This window comes from Etheostoma cragini, chromosome 23 (assembly GCF_013103735.1).
Source record: "Etheostoma cragini isolate CJK2018 chromosome 23, CSU_Ecrag_1.0, whole genome shotgun sequence".
In the NCBI taxonomy this organism is placed as follows: domain Eukaryota; kingdom Metazoa; phylum Chordata; class Actinopteri; order Perciformes; family Percidae; genus Etheostoma; species Etheostoma cragini.
The window spans coordinates 19,166,290-19,182,834 of record NC_048429.1 but is presented as its reverse complement, the minus strand read 5'-3'; the positions used below and the strand labels follow the sequence as shown (position 1 = coordinate 19,182,834).

Sequence of the window (16,545 nt, the reverse complement as noted above, 5' to 3'; positions counted from 1 at the left end):
AAACACTTAAGTGTGACAAACATGCAAGGGAACAGGAAATGAGGAAGGGGGCAAACACTTTTTCACACCACTGTATATGCTTTGTTCCCTTGTATATATCGACATAGAACAGAAAGACACTGACAATCTAGAAGAGAATCTAAAAACTACGTAGATAATTAAGTGATACATTTCATGCACATTGTAAACTTGAATGTAACAGAGTATATTCATCAGTTATTTCCCACCAGCAAAATATGAGGTTAAGGTGTCCTCTTCCTGTTGTCACATTAATGTACAGTAGCCTACACTATATTGTTATTGGTTCACTGAACTTAATTAATCAACTAAAACAATTTAAGATACATTTGTCCGCTATAGACATACACATGGTCAGCACTTTATTTATTGCCCTTAGTAACTGACTTAATTTAAAACAATTTTGGCAACTTTATCTGCCTTATATGAACAACAATATGAACAGCAGTCTTCATACAGCAATATAACAGTTACAATAATAACTATAAAAAAAAATAATGGTCATGAATTTAAAGAATGACAGTTAATGAACAGCAATATGCACCTGTTGTATTTAAATGCAGGCTAATAAAAATAAGGTTAAACCACTGCTGAGTAAATAAGAAAAGGACTCCAGGATTAATAAATCCTGGCTGTTAGCCTGGTCGGGACCAGGCTAGCTTTAGAGACTAAATCATACCCATCATGCGTTTGCGAAATCGAGTCAAGGCTAAATTGATGCTAATTTACACGTGGGCTACATTTCGACCTCTCTGTTTTCAAAAATAACATTGTCCACAGCTGTCAGTTTTCAGAAGTGTTCATTTACACGTACCCACTGTCCATGGCGTCGAGAGCATGCCAAACCTGTAAGTGGCAGTGTAACGAGAAGCTCAAGCCCACGTTAGAATCAGAATCCCCAGAACAGCAAGAAAAGCAACAAATATCTTCCTCTCTCTTATCTTCCTCACGTCCTTGGCTGCCCAAACCTCTGTTTGTCTCAGTTTAAATGCAAGTGTGCAAACAAAGATTTCAAAAATCTCTCTGAAAAAAAACTCTGGCTGGAGCTTTTAGAAAGACTCGTTTTCAGAGGACAATTTTCCGTTTCCGGGTAAAATGAAAGTCACAAACGAAGGGAAATGTGTTCGTTTTTCAGTATGACCACGTTTGTGTAAGCAGGGCCTGAGCCAGGATAACTGGGAAATCCTGGCAGGTCTTAGAAATGCCATAACTAACTGTATGTTGATTGTCAGTGACAATAAAGTGAAAAGAAATGTTATTAGAAAATGAAAGATAATCTATCAGTGAGTGTGAGATGGTGATCGACTTCAGGAGGAAGGGAACGGCTCCGCAGCCCTTTTGCATCCTGGGAAGTGACGTGGACATGGTGGAGGATTACAGATACCTGAGTGTCAACATCGACAGCAGGCTGAACTGGAAGATAAACAGCACTGCTGTTTACAAGAAGGGGATGAGCAGACTCTATATCCTGAGGAAGCTGAGATCCTTCAACGTGGACAGCAGGATGTTGGAGATCTTCTACCAGTCTGTTGTGGCCAGCGCCCTCTTCTCCTCCGCCATCTGCTGGGGCAGCAGCATCGGAGACAGCGACACAAACAGACTTAACAAACTCATCAGGAAGGCTCGCTCCGTGATCGGATGCAAACAGGACACATTTGAAGCTGTGGTGGAGAGGAGGTCACTGAACAAACTGTTATCTATCATGGATAACCCTGACCACCCTCTCCACCCCACATTGGTCCAACAGAGAAGCAGCTTCTCAAAGAGGCTACAGGAAATCATTCCTACCACAAGCAATAAAACTCTTCAACACGTCATCCCTGGGTGCAAGATGAGACTCTGAGACACCACAATATTGCAATAAGGGCAACCGGCCCGATTGGTTCATTTAGATTTTATCATACTTAAACAGTTGCACATTTAGTTTTTCCCATCTTGTATACATTTAAATATTTGTTCTTATATTCTTATACTTCATTCTTATATTTTGTTATTATTATTATTATCATTTCATAAATATTGTATGTATGTATATTTTGTGTGCTGCCTTAACACTGTAATTTCCCATTCTTTGGGATCAATAAATATCTATCTATCTATCTATCTATCTATCTATCTATCTATCTATCTATCTATCTATCTATCTATCTATCTATCTATCTATCTATCTATCTGTCTATCTATCTTTAGGTGTGAGTGTGTCTATGCATCTATCTGATCCTGCGTTTGCGTGTGCATGTGTGTGTGTGTGTGTATGTGTGTCCCTCCCTCTAAGCTGGCTCAGCTTGTCTCTCTCCAAGGAGTCCCTCTGTCATCGTTTGGAGGGTTTCCGTGATCTGTGCTCCTTTGTGCTTGTTTCTGTATACTGCTGGGAGGGAGCGGGGTTGAAGAGTTCTCCTACAGATATCTGGTTGTGCTTTATTACTGACAGATCCAGCCCATTTTGCCATTTGAGTGTTATAGCTCATTGTTTGAGACTTTGGAGAGACTGAGTGAGAGATTGAGAGCTAAAAGCAGCAGCCAGCAGTGCAGAGTAGCTGCTGAGTTGTGGATTCCCCTTCCAGGGATGACTTTCAGACAGCTGATATAAAGCAGAGTTAAAGACACCTTCCCATTAGAATTCAACTGTTCCTTAAGATGTTCATTTAAAAACATAGTGAGGTTTCAAGTTGCGTTTCTGTCGGAGAAAAGTTTCAAAACATTGGCCGCACACATACGATTTTACACCACAGTCCCGAACACTGAAACGAATAGAATAGAAGACGTCTCACCCAAGAAAATATAAACACAAAACCTGTCCACAAGATAAAAATGTCACATTAACAGAAGACATAATGAGCTCTCGGTTATACCCATCATGTACATCTGACACTCATATTCAACTTTATTGTAGTTTGTGGACCACATGAATTCCATTTGGGACAGAAGATCCCTTGACAATCTTTTTATTTTCCAGGGGTAGCCCCACCCTAAAGGAAGCAAGTCAAACTCAGGGTGGAGGGGGTGTATTTTGTCATTGATGATAGACAGGGCTTTCCTGTGGACAGCTGAGGCTTCCCTGCTATCTTAACAATCCCAACCACAGCTCTGTTTTGACTTCCAGATTGTGTTTTTTGCTCATTAATTATGTGAAATTAGAAGAGATATCTGTCTTTTAGAATGTAAAAGCTGTTTTATGAAAGATTTGAGCTATGCGCATATGGAGAAAATCAACTATCACAATTTTTTTTACCAAATACCTTGATATCGATACCACAACAATATTGTAGTGTTGACTATTGGTGCTTTCACTAAATATTTACACAATGAGATGTTTGATAAATAATCATCAGTAATGTGGATATAATATCTAAGTAGGTAAAGGCAAATAATAGAACAGTTACAGTCTGGTTAGATCAAAAAATGACATCACTTTGCATCACATGCATTCTTTAAAACCAAGAAAAGACACTTACAATATCCAAAATCTACATGAACAAATGTCAAATAAAGTGACAAAAATCTGAAAAGATTTCTTTTTAAAGTAACAAAAATGTCAAAAAAGTAACAAATTAATAAAAGGCTTTCAAAATGTAGGGGAAAACACATGAAAATTTCAAAAGGCCAGGAAAAAGCCAACAAATGTAAAATAAAAATAAAAGACAAAATCTTTAGGGAAAGCCACAAAAGGGTCCAATATGTTGACCATAACCTTGATAAAAGGTTTTTCATTCTAAAATGTTGTCGGTGGGAAAACAAAAGGGTTAAAAAATGTAAAGAAAATGTTTAAAGTGCTTCCCTGAGCAGCCAAAATAAAACATTTTAAGCTAAATAGAAAGTGCTACTGCTTTTAAGTGTGTCCATGAACATATCATGGCTCAGAGTCTTATAGCTGGTGAAAATAATAGCCCAGGATGTATTAAAAAACAACAAAAACAATCTCTGAGAAAGCTCCTTCACTTGTTTAACAATAATAGACTGATTAAAAGACCTAAAGGTCCACCATATAAATGCAACCGAGCAGACTCAATTCTTCTTAGTTATGTCAAGTTATGCCCATATTCTACAAATTGTTTTAAAGATCCATTCTGCATCATGACATAAAATACATAAGATTCACCTTGAATGGAATTTTTTGTGTAGGATGCTTCTGTTCTTTGACCCCAGAAGCAATTGTAATGCTACTTAAGTCTTAACTGTAGAAAGGTACTGTAGCATCACTGATGTGTGCTTTAAGCCAGAACGTCTAAATTTGGGAAACATACTACTCAGACATAATTAAATCACACATGCCCAGAATTGCTTTGAAACGGTACTGTAATCCTTCCTCGTGGTCATACTGGATGTTTGGAGATTTCATCCTAACAGGCTTCCAATGGAAGTGATAGTGACTAAATCCACATTTCAAAATGTAACTGAAGTTAATATAAGCTAGAGTTTGACAAATCAAGGCATTGTCTAAAGTTATAGTCTTTTTGGTTCAGAATTCTGTGTCCTTGCTGCAGAGGAACATTTGTACTATAAAGGCGGTAACTTTAGAAGGTATCCACTGTATTACTCGGTAAGGGTGTATAATTCCGAAAATGTGTGTGGGTGTGTCCATCCATCCATAATATTCACGTGGATTTGTTTGTTTATTTTATCATCCTGTTATTATGTACAGTAATGTTCAAAATAATAGCAGTCCAACATCACTAACCTTATAAATCACATTTTTTTGTGATATTTCTACATGACAAATAATTTACTTGAAAGTGTTGTTGAGTGTGGAGTTGAATCTGTAATTAGTGATGTGATTGATTCCATGAAGAAACAGGTGTTAGTTATGGCCCATATTTAAGGAAGGCAGGAAGCAAATGTTGTGCATGCTGGTTATAGTGCATTTAACACTGAGATACTCAGCAAAATGGGACGTTCCAGACATTACTCTTAGGAACAGCGGACTTTGATTAAAAAGTTGATTGGAGAGGGGAAAACATTTAAAAAAGTGCAGAAATTGAATGCTTTGAAATGGCATCCAAAGCCTGAACGAAGCGGCAAAAAACGATCAACTACCATTCGAATGGATGTAAGAATAGGCAAAATGGCAATGGCTCAACCAATGATCAGCTCCAGGAAAATCCAAGAAGACTTAAAGTTACCTGTTAGTACTGTTAAGATCCGAAGAAGGCTATGTGAAGAAAAGCTATCAGCTAGAGACCCCCCAAAGTCCCATTGCTGAAAAAAAAGACATGAATAGTTTGAAATTTGGCAAAGGACACACTGACTGGCCAAAGGAGAAATGGAGCAGCACTCTGTTAACTGATAAGAGCAAAATTGTTCTTTTTGGGTCTAGGGGCTGCAGACAGCTTGCCCCCCCCCCAACTGAATTCAAGCCACAGTACACTGTGAAGACAGTAAAGCATGGTAGTCATGGGGATGTTTCTCATACTGTGGTTTTGTTATGTGCTATTTATCACATAAAAAGGATCATGGATCAGTTTCAATACATCAAAATACTTGAAGAGGTCATGTTGGCTTATGCTAAAATGGGTCTTTCAACAAGACAATGACCCAAAACACACCAGTAAGGACCAAAGTCTTTGTTCCAGATGAACCATATTGATGTTATGGAGGGGTCAGTCCAATCCCCGGACCTCAATCCCATAGAACACTTGTGTGACATCAAAAATGCTGTTTCTGAGTCCAAACCCTGTAATGCAAGAGAATTTTGGGAATGCAGTTCAATCGTCCTGGGCTGGAATACCTGTTCACAGGTGACTCCATGCAACACAGATGTGAAGCAGTTTTCCGGAATAATGGTTATTTAACTAAATATTAGTGCAGGGATTCAAAGTAAAGCAAACCCTTGAGACATTTTTCAGTTTATACAGCAAATGTTTGAGCTTGTAAAGAAAAATTAAAATACTACTATTTTTTGAACCAACTAATACAAATTTCTCTTTAGTATCTGTAAAGGTAGAACACAAACTTGATCAAGTGTTTTGATTTGGAATTGAATTTGCAGTGTTCCCTATTCACTTATGGAATTAAAAAATATTCTATTCAGGATTCTAAGGATTCTGAGCATTTTTCACTTTTTTCAAAACACTGCTATTATTCTGACCACAACTGTATGTGTACGTTGTGTGTGGTGTCTGCTACTGAGACCTTGAATTTCCCATTGGGATCAAAAAAGTATCTGTCTATCCATCATGTGATGGCAGTAGACATGGACAAAAAAAATACTTTCGGAAAAAAAAAGACTAGATTTTTGGAATTCTATGAATTGATTTTGAATAGAGCTTAAATCACAATTTGTGTTTGAATCGATTTTTTTGCACACCCCTACAACAGACCGCTGAACCCTCAAATTAGCTTTAAAATCCAAATTGACTTTGGCTTTTGGATTTTTTTTATTTGAAGCACGCAAGGAAGGTATTTGTATAAACAGGATGAATGATTATAGCAAGCAGAAACTGTTTGAGTGGATGGGCACGGTTCTGTTTTTTTTGGTGTTGTGGGTTTCCTTGTTTCCTTCTATAAAGTGGGGAGTTTATATGTTCAAACCAGCCTCTAGTGGCCATTAAAGGAACCGCAGTCCAAGTCAGGCACTTCGGCGGTGGTGGTATCCAGAATCTCACACGTAGCTGGTGTGTGAAATCGGATCACACTGAGAGACATGATGGAAACATCTATAAAAATGGTTGTTAAAGACAGAAACAGACATTTGCCAGTTTTCCATGTCAGAGCAGTGAGTTAGAGCGATGCTGTCTCCGTTTCTGACAGTGTTTTGTGCTGTTAATTTCCTGCTGGCTTGTCTGTAAATGGGCCCTGACTGTCTACAGCCGTTAGCTCGCTGGTTAGCTGCAGTGCCGTTCTATGAGCTGTGGTTAGAGGTTAGTGGCATTTCACCACATGTGTGTGTGCTTCTCATTCAAACTCTACCAACTGAGTCATGTGAGAACTGTCATCACCTGTTCTTTACGGCCTGGCGGGAGGAAGCCAGCTCACGTCTGACTTCAACCCAGAGGCTCGCTTTATTGGATGTTCGCTGGGTGCATGCGGCCTTAATGAACTGCTGCCAATTAAAACCGGGTAACTGAGTTCAAACGAGGCAGTAAAGCGTGAAATCAGACAATCAAAGCCAGTACAGGCTCTTTTTTTTTCTTCCACCTTCATTTCTTATTCATTTCTTCCCTTCACATTTTCCTTCCATCCGACGTTATGTCCTTCTTTCCAACATTCTCATACCATATTTGCTTTTTTGTTTTATCCCTCTCCTATTCCCTTTTCCCTCTCCTCTCTTGTTTCTTCTTCTCCATTGTTTCCTCTATTTTTCCTCTCCTCTCTTCTCCAGTTTTTTTGCCATTTGTCTCTCAGAGGTGATGAAGTTCTGCTCTATTTGATGTCTATATTGTTAAAACCTACTTATGGAGGAGACTCACTCTCTGTCTCTCCATCACTGTATGGTTCTTTTTCTTTCTCTCTCTCTCTCCTTTTCTCCCATTGTCTCCCTGTCCTCTTTTTTCCCTCACTGCCTATATATTTCTATTTGTTTCTTAGTTTCCTCTTTAGTGTATATCACGTCCTTCTGTGCGCTGCCTATTTTTCCACCTACATCTCTCTCTCTGTATTGTCTTTTTATCTGTCTTTTTCTTTCCTTCTGTTCTTCCTCTGTTCTATTCTACTCTTCCTGTCTGTCTGCTGACCTTGTGCTAACTTTGATCTAATAACGTTAATAGCTGTCTGGTGTCCCGTCCTTACCTTGTCCTTCTTCTCTCCCATCCCATTTTGAATCTGTTTGTCAGACGGATCACTGAATGGTTTTACTAGATGTTCAACCATCAGCAGGTTACAGTAGCAGAGGTATAGGCTGACTATAGTTATGTGGTTATAGGAATGCTATAAAGACATGTTCATGTATTTAATGAGATGTTAGTTAACTGGGCTTCTTGTCTCAGTAAAGAACACATGCTCTTATCTTCTAATCATGATCCCAGTTTAATAATCAGTTATCTTTGGGGGACCTTCTGATCTTTTCAACCTGTAACTATTACATCGATTACAAAAATATTATCAATTTGCATAACGTGCATGGGAATAGAGGAAGATGTCAGCGCCAGTAAGCTTGGATTCCTCTGGAAAAACGGTCATTGTGATTTATGGTCCTTTGGAGGCTCCACGCAGATACTTGTGTATCGATCTCTTTATAAGAATAGCAAGGCTGGCATTAAGGCATGGATACCCGACCCAAGCTCAACAGTATCCAACGGGCTGGGTCGGGTTTGGGTCAGCGCAACAAGGCATGGTGCTGCGGCACCTTTAAGAGAGCTGATTGCGTGTGCTTATTACTCCAGTTATGAAATACATCCATGTCATAGCCATTTTAAGTCAAGTACTTAAGTAAAAATACTAATTCTTCAAGGTTCAGTTCAAAAATCTACAGGAGAATATGCAAATAAATCATAAATGAATCGTCTAGTAATGAAAAAAAAGATTAGATTAATCAATGACATGTATTCACATCCTTGTCCTTAGATGTGGCAATACCACGCTGCAGAAATACTCCATTCTTTGTAAAAGCCCCATATTCCAAGGTTTTGACAAGCTAGTGTGACTTTTCAGTCTGAAGCACCTGGTTCTACCACTACTGCCACTTGTAGTATGCCGATAATGTTTAATTGTTCTGTCAGCAATTAGATGCCTTAGACTTGCTAAAGCTGGAAAAAAAGGAACGAATGCAACTGACAAAAGAGGAAAAAGTAACATGCTCTTCTTCCTGCAGCACTATGCTGTTTGCAAAGTAGCATCTCTGTAAGGAATGTCATAGCATGTAGGGCTCAGAGAACACTTGATGGATAGTTTATGGATGTTGGATATCAATTTGGAATAAGTGATGGGTCTGGGCTGTGTCTGAAATCTCTGACAGGCAAAGCAGCTTTTCTCCTAAATCTGTCACACAGACATAAATTGTGGTTGGGTGCTTGGCCTTGCAAGCATCTCCAAAAGTGATGTAAGCAACTATGGCATGGTCAGAACTGAAAGCACAGAAGCATTTCTTTTAGAGCAGTACAGATTTTTATTTAACCAGATTAGTCTCATTAAAATATAAAATCTCTTTTTCAAGAGAGACCTGGCCAAGATAGCAGAGCAAATTAGTTACACTGTTGTATCACTGCTCATTAGAAGTTTTAGATACCCATAGTTTTTTTTATTTTAAAATCAGTCATTAAAACTTCCAAAAGCAAATCCATTGATTTAATGAGGTGGAATTGAATTATAATAATTTATTGTTATTTCAGTCAGTAGTGTTACCCTAACCTAGTGAATGCTTACTTCTCTTATGGTATGACTTCGCTATGTGTTCATTAAGGCCAAAAAAAGGACAGCATTTCAAAACCATTCAAAATGATTGCTCGAGTCCACGTGAATTTTCCCAGTTGGGTACTCATATTTTCGATTATTCCGACACTACATGAATGCCGCACAAGTGCCCTATCTTGCAATGTGGTTTGAAGTGAAAAATAATTTGTGTATCAGCCCGGTGACCCGGAACACCTCCAAAATGTAATGGGTTCTCCCAGGGTCCATGCCACACCCTGTCAGAACATGTGCCCCTACACTCAGTCCTCAACGCAGTGGCTAAGGGTTCGAATCCAACCTGTGGCCATTTGCTGCATGTCTTCCTCCTATCATTTCCTGTCTACAGCTGTCCTGTCTATTAAAGGCTAAAATAAAAGGCCCAAAAATTATCTTAAAAAGAAGAACAAAAAAATTGGGCCAATGGTTTCCCTACAATCCTGACAGACAGACAAAACGAGCCTCTGTTATGTGGCTTACTTCGATCGCCAGCAGCATGTCTGTTTTTGCAAATCTATCAGTGTATGTCTTAATTTGGAACAGAATACCTTATGTTCACATTTCAAACCCAATAAAATAATAATAGAATTGTTAGCAAAGTAAGGTGCTGTCCAAAGGATTACTGTTGGTTGTATTTCAGGTATGATGCGTGCTCTGTAGGATCTATATTTGCATGGCGACCATATAAACGGGTCTGACATGTCGGCCTATTGTCAAACCGCAGTCAACCTTTGTCTTCACGCTGTCTGTCAACAAGGTCATTGTGTTTGTTATGTCTCACTCTCAAGTGTCTCATTAATCAGGAGATGCGCTCCCTCCCTTATTTCATTTTATACACGCATATACACAATTAATACTGGCCGCCTGTGTACATCCAGAGACAGAAAGTGTCTTGTCTCTCGTATGACAAGCTGTCATAACACCGCACGGCAGCAATGTGCCTTGAATCAGCTGAGATGAGTTCAAAGATGCTGTAAATTAAAATCACATGTTTTTCATGATGTGTGGAAATGTAGGACCTGCTAACTGTCTTCATTGCGACTCATTAATCATATGTAATATCCAATCCGTCCTCAGAAGACATTTGTTGTAAGCTTTTGGGTACAGCCGCAGAGAGACACATTAAAGCTTAGTGCAGCTGGAGGGGAATTAGCTTTGATGTTATCCTTCAGACTGATGACTACATGTACTTGGAGTAATCTGATGCATTAAAGAGCAAAAGTTCCATTTGAAAACAACATTTTTGTCCAACTTGTTTGTTTCTCCATCAAAGTTCACACTCAATTTATGTCTTATTTTTCTCGCATGCTCTAGGCCTGCCTGTGAAACACAATAAAGACTTTGTGGCTTTTAATAGACCTAAAGCATGATATTGAGAAACCCCCAGAACCCTGTGGTGTTCTGAATGAGCTTAGGATGGCAATCTCCACTTTAGAAAAGTGTTATATGAGTGGGCAGGCAGGAAGTTACTTCATCATGTCCCAGATGCACTGTGTCAACATGGTAGGGCACTAATTGATTTAAGATTGCCTAATTGTAGCCTGATTAAAGAGCGGTGCTGTTCGGTTCCTTTCTTCCTTTTCATTTTAACTTTATTTATTTGGTTTTGGCGTGGACACAGCTGGGCTCAATGTGTCGATCGTTCGGTGCCCTCTGTGAATGTCTGGTGCGCTTGCGAGAGTTTATTTTCCTTCCAATGTGTCCTTTTCATTCCACGGTGAGATCTGAGAGGTGGCTGCGCAGCGGGGCATCAGTGTGTCACAGAAAAGTCCAACATGTAACAGACAGGAGGTGGTAGGAGGGGGGCAGATAAGCTCACATGGAGCTACCAATCCACATTAATGAAAGCCACTTAAAAATATGGGACCTGAGAGTTATTAAAGGATAGTTTTTAAGCAAATATTAAATGTCAAGTTTTCGATCGCTAAAACAGGTTTTTAGCTAGTCCTCCTTCTCAGATTGACCCTTACCTATTGACCCTCCTTGACTCATCCTCCAATACAAAAATGCATTGTATTATAACGTTAATTTGAAGCATTAGCACTCCGAGATAGACAAATGAAGTCTTTCAAAGTTAAAGTCCTTTTAGCAACATAATTCCCTCTCTTATGTTACTGTCCCTGCACTGGAGCTCAACAGGGAAACACTAAAACAACTATAACTTTGGAGATATCCTCTCGATATACCTCATGTTGACTTTAGCTTAGTCTCTCATTGCCAGACCTTCCTCAACAAGGACGTTCTGCCTAGTCCACATAGCCTTGTCAAGCACTGTCATACTGTGTACCAATGCAAAGGGTCAATAATTGACATCTTTGAGGAGGTATTCTATGTGGAGAGCAGGGATTGGTGGCTATGTAGGTTCAAGGGACTTTATGTTCTATAGACTTAAACTCCAAGAAATCTTTTCATAAATGTCTCATAAATGAATATTATTCATCACTTTGTTTCCATCGTTGCCTACAACTCTTTAAGCCTCCCCACCCTCACTCTTCTCCTGCATCAGATCTCTCCCTTCTCTTCGCCTCCCTTCAGCCTCCCATCGCCCCGTAACCCCTCCCTTCTGATGTGTCAAGCACATCCTCGATGTGTCTAAACAAAATGTTACGCATGTTTACACAAGCCCAATCAAACAAAACAGAGAGGCTCCGGACGAAACTTGAAAAATGGCCCTGTGGTCTGTGTTTATGCAGAAATGTTGGCAGAGATCAATTGGACTTGGAGATGTCTACATTTCTTTTTTTTTCTTTCTTTCTCTCCCCCCCACCCCTCCTCAGAGCCTGAAATGGCATCAGTAGTTGGAAGTGAAATGAAAACAAATCCCAGAATCCCACTAATACAGCAGTACATTTACACAGGAGCTAAAGGTTGGTGGGTGTTGAAGTCCAGGACAGAATGAACTCTGCTTTAGGTTTAATGGCACTCTCAGGCTACGATCAGACAGAGGACAATTGGCAGCCTGGGCTGCTTTTGTTTGCAATGAGAATGAATCGTTTTTCTTTCTGATTTTGCGTTGCTGAGAACCTCACTTTTTTTTTTCTTCCTGGAGCACCCTAAACGCCTCGGCCACTGTCATGTGCAACCTGCAAACGCTCTCCGCCTTATTCATGTACCATCCAGGGTTCCTTCAGTGAAAATGGTATCCATACAGCTGGGATGATGGGGCACTTGGACAGGATTTGTGAGCTGGAAAAGTATTTCTATGTTCTTGAATGACATGGCATTGGCATTGCAATCCAATCAATCATGGCTCTATATACTGCAGTGTTTTCCGATTTGTTTGTTCTTATCTTTGAACTTCTTTCAAGAAACCTTTAACAAGAAAGTACCAACATTTCTTTTAATTTTTCTGACTTTAACTTTTGTGATGAACGTTCTGTGTTTGACTGTTCAATGTTATACGCTTATTAAAGGAAAACACTTGTTTGCAATTCCTATCTATGTTCTCATCCTTGCACAAAAATATAAAGCAGTTTGGATGGTGCCCTACATGTGGTTCACTAAGCAGTGCGAGGCAGGCAGGAGGAGATGGAGCAGAAGGAAGGCTCTGTGTCTAACATTGGACATTGAGGGGAGTCTTTTTCCTCCTCTCCTGCTCAGCTTCTCCTCGTCTCTCGTGCATTTTTGCTTACATTTTTAGATTTTTTTCTGCCTTTTTCGCTGAAATTTGAATGGTTTTTCCTACCTTTTTTCTCAAACCAAAGATCTATTCCTGCATTTTTTGCTTAAACGTTTTAGATTTTTTCTGCCTTTTTTGTTTAAATCTAAAGATTTTTTCTGCATTTTTAGCAAAATGTTAAGACTTTTCTGCCTTTTTTGCTGAAATTTAAAGATTTCATACTGCCTTCTTTGCACCAGGGACAACCTGACAGTAAAATACACTATCCCCTCTCTCTCAACACAATGTTCAGTCTTAAAGGCGCCGTCCACCCTGCAGATGTTTAACAAGCCTTCTACAAGTAGAGAATGAGTTTGCGGTTAAAGCTGCAAATGAAAAGTCTTGACTAAGCGTCAGGAGCTGAGAGGACCCGGGCAGATAGACAGGAACGACCGGGTGTGAAGGGAGTGTCAAATAAGATTTATTTTTTTCTAGAATAGACCAAAAGTGTAACACAACTTACACACACACCTTTTTATTGTCAGTACAGCATAAAAGCTCACATTGATTTAACATTTCTTTGGCAATAACTAGATTTCAAAGACACCATGTCTTCTCAAGAAAAAGAGAAGAAGTGACAAAGTCCTCCATCTCTGCCTAAGTAACAGCGGTAGCAAGGGAAGAAGCCAGTTTGTGTTGTTATAGAACGTCAGGGTGGGTGGGGGAGTCAACAAACTGGTGAACTTTAAATCGGGAGTCCGCTTTTTGTTTCCTGTTTCAAGCCAACAATCAACATTGGTGTCTTTTTGCCATAGTTTTGAGCAAAACCACAATCTTTGAACCTAAACCAGGATCGTTCCCCAAACCTAGCCACACCTTGGCCATTGCGCTGTAACATAATAAACAGTTCATCATCCTGCTAGGGTCGTCCCATCAGAAAACCCTTCTACAGTATGTGTGTTGCTACATGCAATTACAAATCCTATATTTTGTGTTATTTAATGTGTTCACTCCATCCCAATGAGGCACTTTTGAATTGCACAGAGTCAAGTAAGCAGTAGTTCCCAAAGCCTTAACCTTGATGGTATCTGTTAATAAAAGTATGTATAGGCTCATGTGGAAAAAGGTTGGACATTGTGTCCAGCATGAAAAGCCAAGTGGTACATACTTTGTTTAAGGGCAGTTATGTGTCTTTTTGTCCTTCAGTATGTCTTTTCTTTCTTTTTCCCTTCTACAGTATGTCCACAGTATGTCTGTTTGTGTAACCTGTCTGCACTGTCTGCTAGGTCAACCTCAGATCCTCAGACTAAACACAAAATTCATTCGGACACACACACACACACACACACACACAAACACACACACACATACACACACTCCCACTCACCTACGGCCAGCCCTGTTTAATCCCTGTTAAAGTCAGTCAAGGGTGTTACATGTTTGCAGTTCACTTCAGCCCCAACGAAATGCCCCATTGGAAATTTACTGCCCTTTCAGCGCCACAGTGGGGCCCTGTAAACACACTCATGCACCAGTATGTGGACATATCACACTCACACACACACTGTAGATGCTCATGTTGTCAGAACCCTGTTACTACCTAGTGCCAGGAGTTTGATTCTGTCTCCTATGGTGCCAGGTTCAGATGCCTGTTAGGTGTGTGTGTGTGTGTGTGTGTGTTCTCATTTAACTAGATTTGCGGGGTTCAAAAACCGGTAATTCAGTATACTTGTGGGGTCCGGACAGTTTAGTGGGGCCAAAATGCCGGACCCCACAACTTTAAAGCGCTGTTTGAGGGTTAAGACTTGGTTTTAGGATTAGGGTAAGAATTGGGTTACGGTTAGGGGGAGGGTAAGGGGTAAGGTTAGGTATTTACTTGTGATTGTTAAGGTTGTGGTAATGGACTAAGGAATGCATTATGCCGATGACGGGTCCCCACAACGATAGAGAGACGCTCTATGTGTGTGTGTGTGTGTATGTGTGTGTGTGTCACATTCCTGACTCTGGTGTCATCCATTTCATTGGACATTTCCCGGCACATAAACTTTCATTGAAACATGACAGAATTGGCTGCTATTTCATCATGCTGCCGTGGTTGACGTTATCTCTCTCTCTCTCTCTCTCTCTCTCCCGCTCTCTCTGTGTGTCTCTCCATCCTACCAGATGTGGACGAGTGCGTGGACAACAACGGCGGATGCCAGCAAGTGTGTGTCAACACCATGGGGAGCTACGAGTGTCAGTGCACCGACAGCTTCTTCCTCAGCGACAACCAGCATACTTGCATCCACCGCTCCGATGGTAAGACTGGAACAGAGACAGAGAGCACTGTTTTCTTCCTCTGCCTGAAAAGCAAAGAGAACATGCAGAGCTTTATTTGTGTAAAGCTACTCGATGCTCCTTGCTTAATCTTCAACTAAACACAGGCATTACATTGTCTAAAATGTTTTAGGTTTTGCGGTAACTGGATCCAATTGCTAGATTCACTTGAAAATGTGACAAAGGAGGTATTCATTGTAGGTGCTGTGAATTCATGCAAAGTCATTGTAAGGACGTGGACAGATGAGTGCTGCTATGCTCTATTAGGTGCAAACTTAGAGGAAGAGGGGTGTTAGAGACAGTTCAATGAAGACATTTTCATCTACTGGCATTGAAAGAATTGATTTTTCACGTAAATTATTTCTTAAAATATCATCCTATAGGCATGGATTATGAGTCAATGGGCCCTTAGGAACAGACATGTAAAAGGCCCCCCCCCTCTCCTACATATTAGCAAGACACCCAGACTGAATCATTTACAGAAGCTGCATCATTTGTAGATGCTTTGGACCAAGCGCTCCATGACCCCTTGGGGTCCCTGGGCCCAGGGTTCCAGAGGTTTTGCGCCTTTGAGTGGAAACAAAGGATAATTTTGGCTTAACTTTTGGGTATCTAAAACATGTACAGTTTCTTATTATGATGAATATCCGCGCAAAAGAAATTGTAGTCAAAGGGGGGACTACATTTCCATTACCGTGGATGTGGTTGGGTATGCTTTTGTAATATGGCCAATGAAATCCTTTCATTTAAACCATTTTAAGCTATGCTGGGGCAATAGCAATGTCCATACTGAAATATCTCAGAAACTGTTGGATGGATGAAAGTGACAAAAGCTATAGATATCCATGGATTGATGAATCCCAATGGCTATGTTGATCCCCTGACTCTCCCTGTAGCACCACAGTCTACTGGTCTATCAGCTTTGTCCCAGGCTCCAACCCTTTCCTCAAATTTAGAGTGTGTGCTAAAAAAGTAACCTATAGTTCACATCCCACACACTACATTCACATTTGTCCTCAGTCTATAGGGAAAAAAAAATATCCAATTGGAGCAAAATACTATCCGGGGGCCTGTAAAAGGCTTTGATTAGAAGCTACTTCAGTCTTGAAATGGATCTCCCCTCATTTACATCTCTGATCTTTTAGTGCCTCCTTAAAAGTAATCTCCCTTGTGCGTGACCGTATGGCATCACAAGGAGACGTGGGATACAAGGGCCCTGACATCATGCCTCTGGCTTGGTCAGTCCCCCTCCACACAAACACTGTGGCATTAGATTTCTTAAAATCGCTTGA

At 40.2% G+C, this 16,545-nt stretch overlaps 1 protein-coding gene across 4 annotated transcripts in view; it reads left to right on the top strand.

The window, feature by feature from the left end:
• The window catches only part of scube1 (signal peptide, CUB domain, EGF-like 1), a 111,395-nt gene that overhangs the window by 26,952 nt on the left and 67,898 nt on the right, over nt 1-16,545 (top strand). For all 4 annotated transcript variants that reach the window (XM_034863787.1, XM_034863786.1, XM_034863784.1 and 1 more), the window contains exon 4: nt 15,101-15,235. In XM_034863787.1, the coding sequence (XP_034719678.1) occupies nt 15,101-15,235 (135 nt within the window). The remainder of the gene's footprint in view (nt 1-15,100; nt 15,236-16,545) is intronic.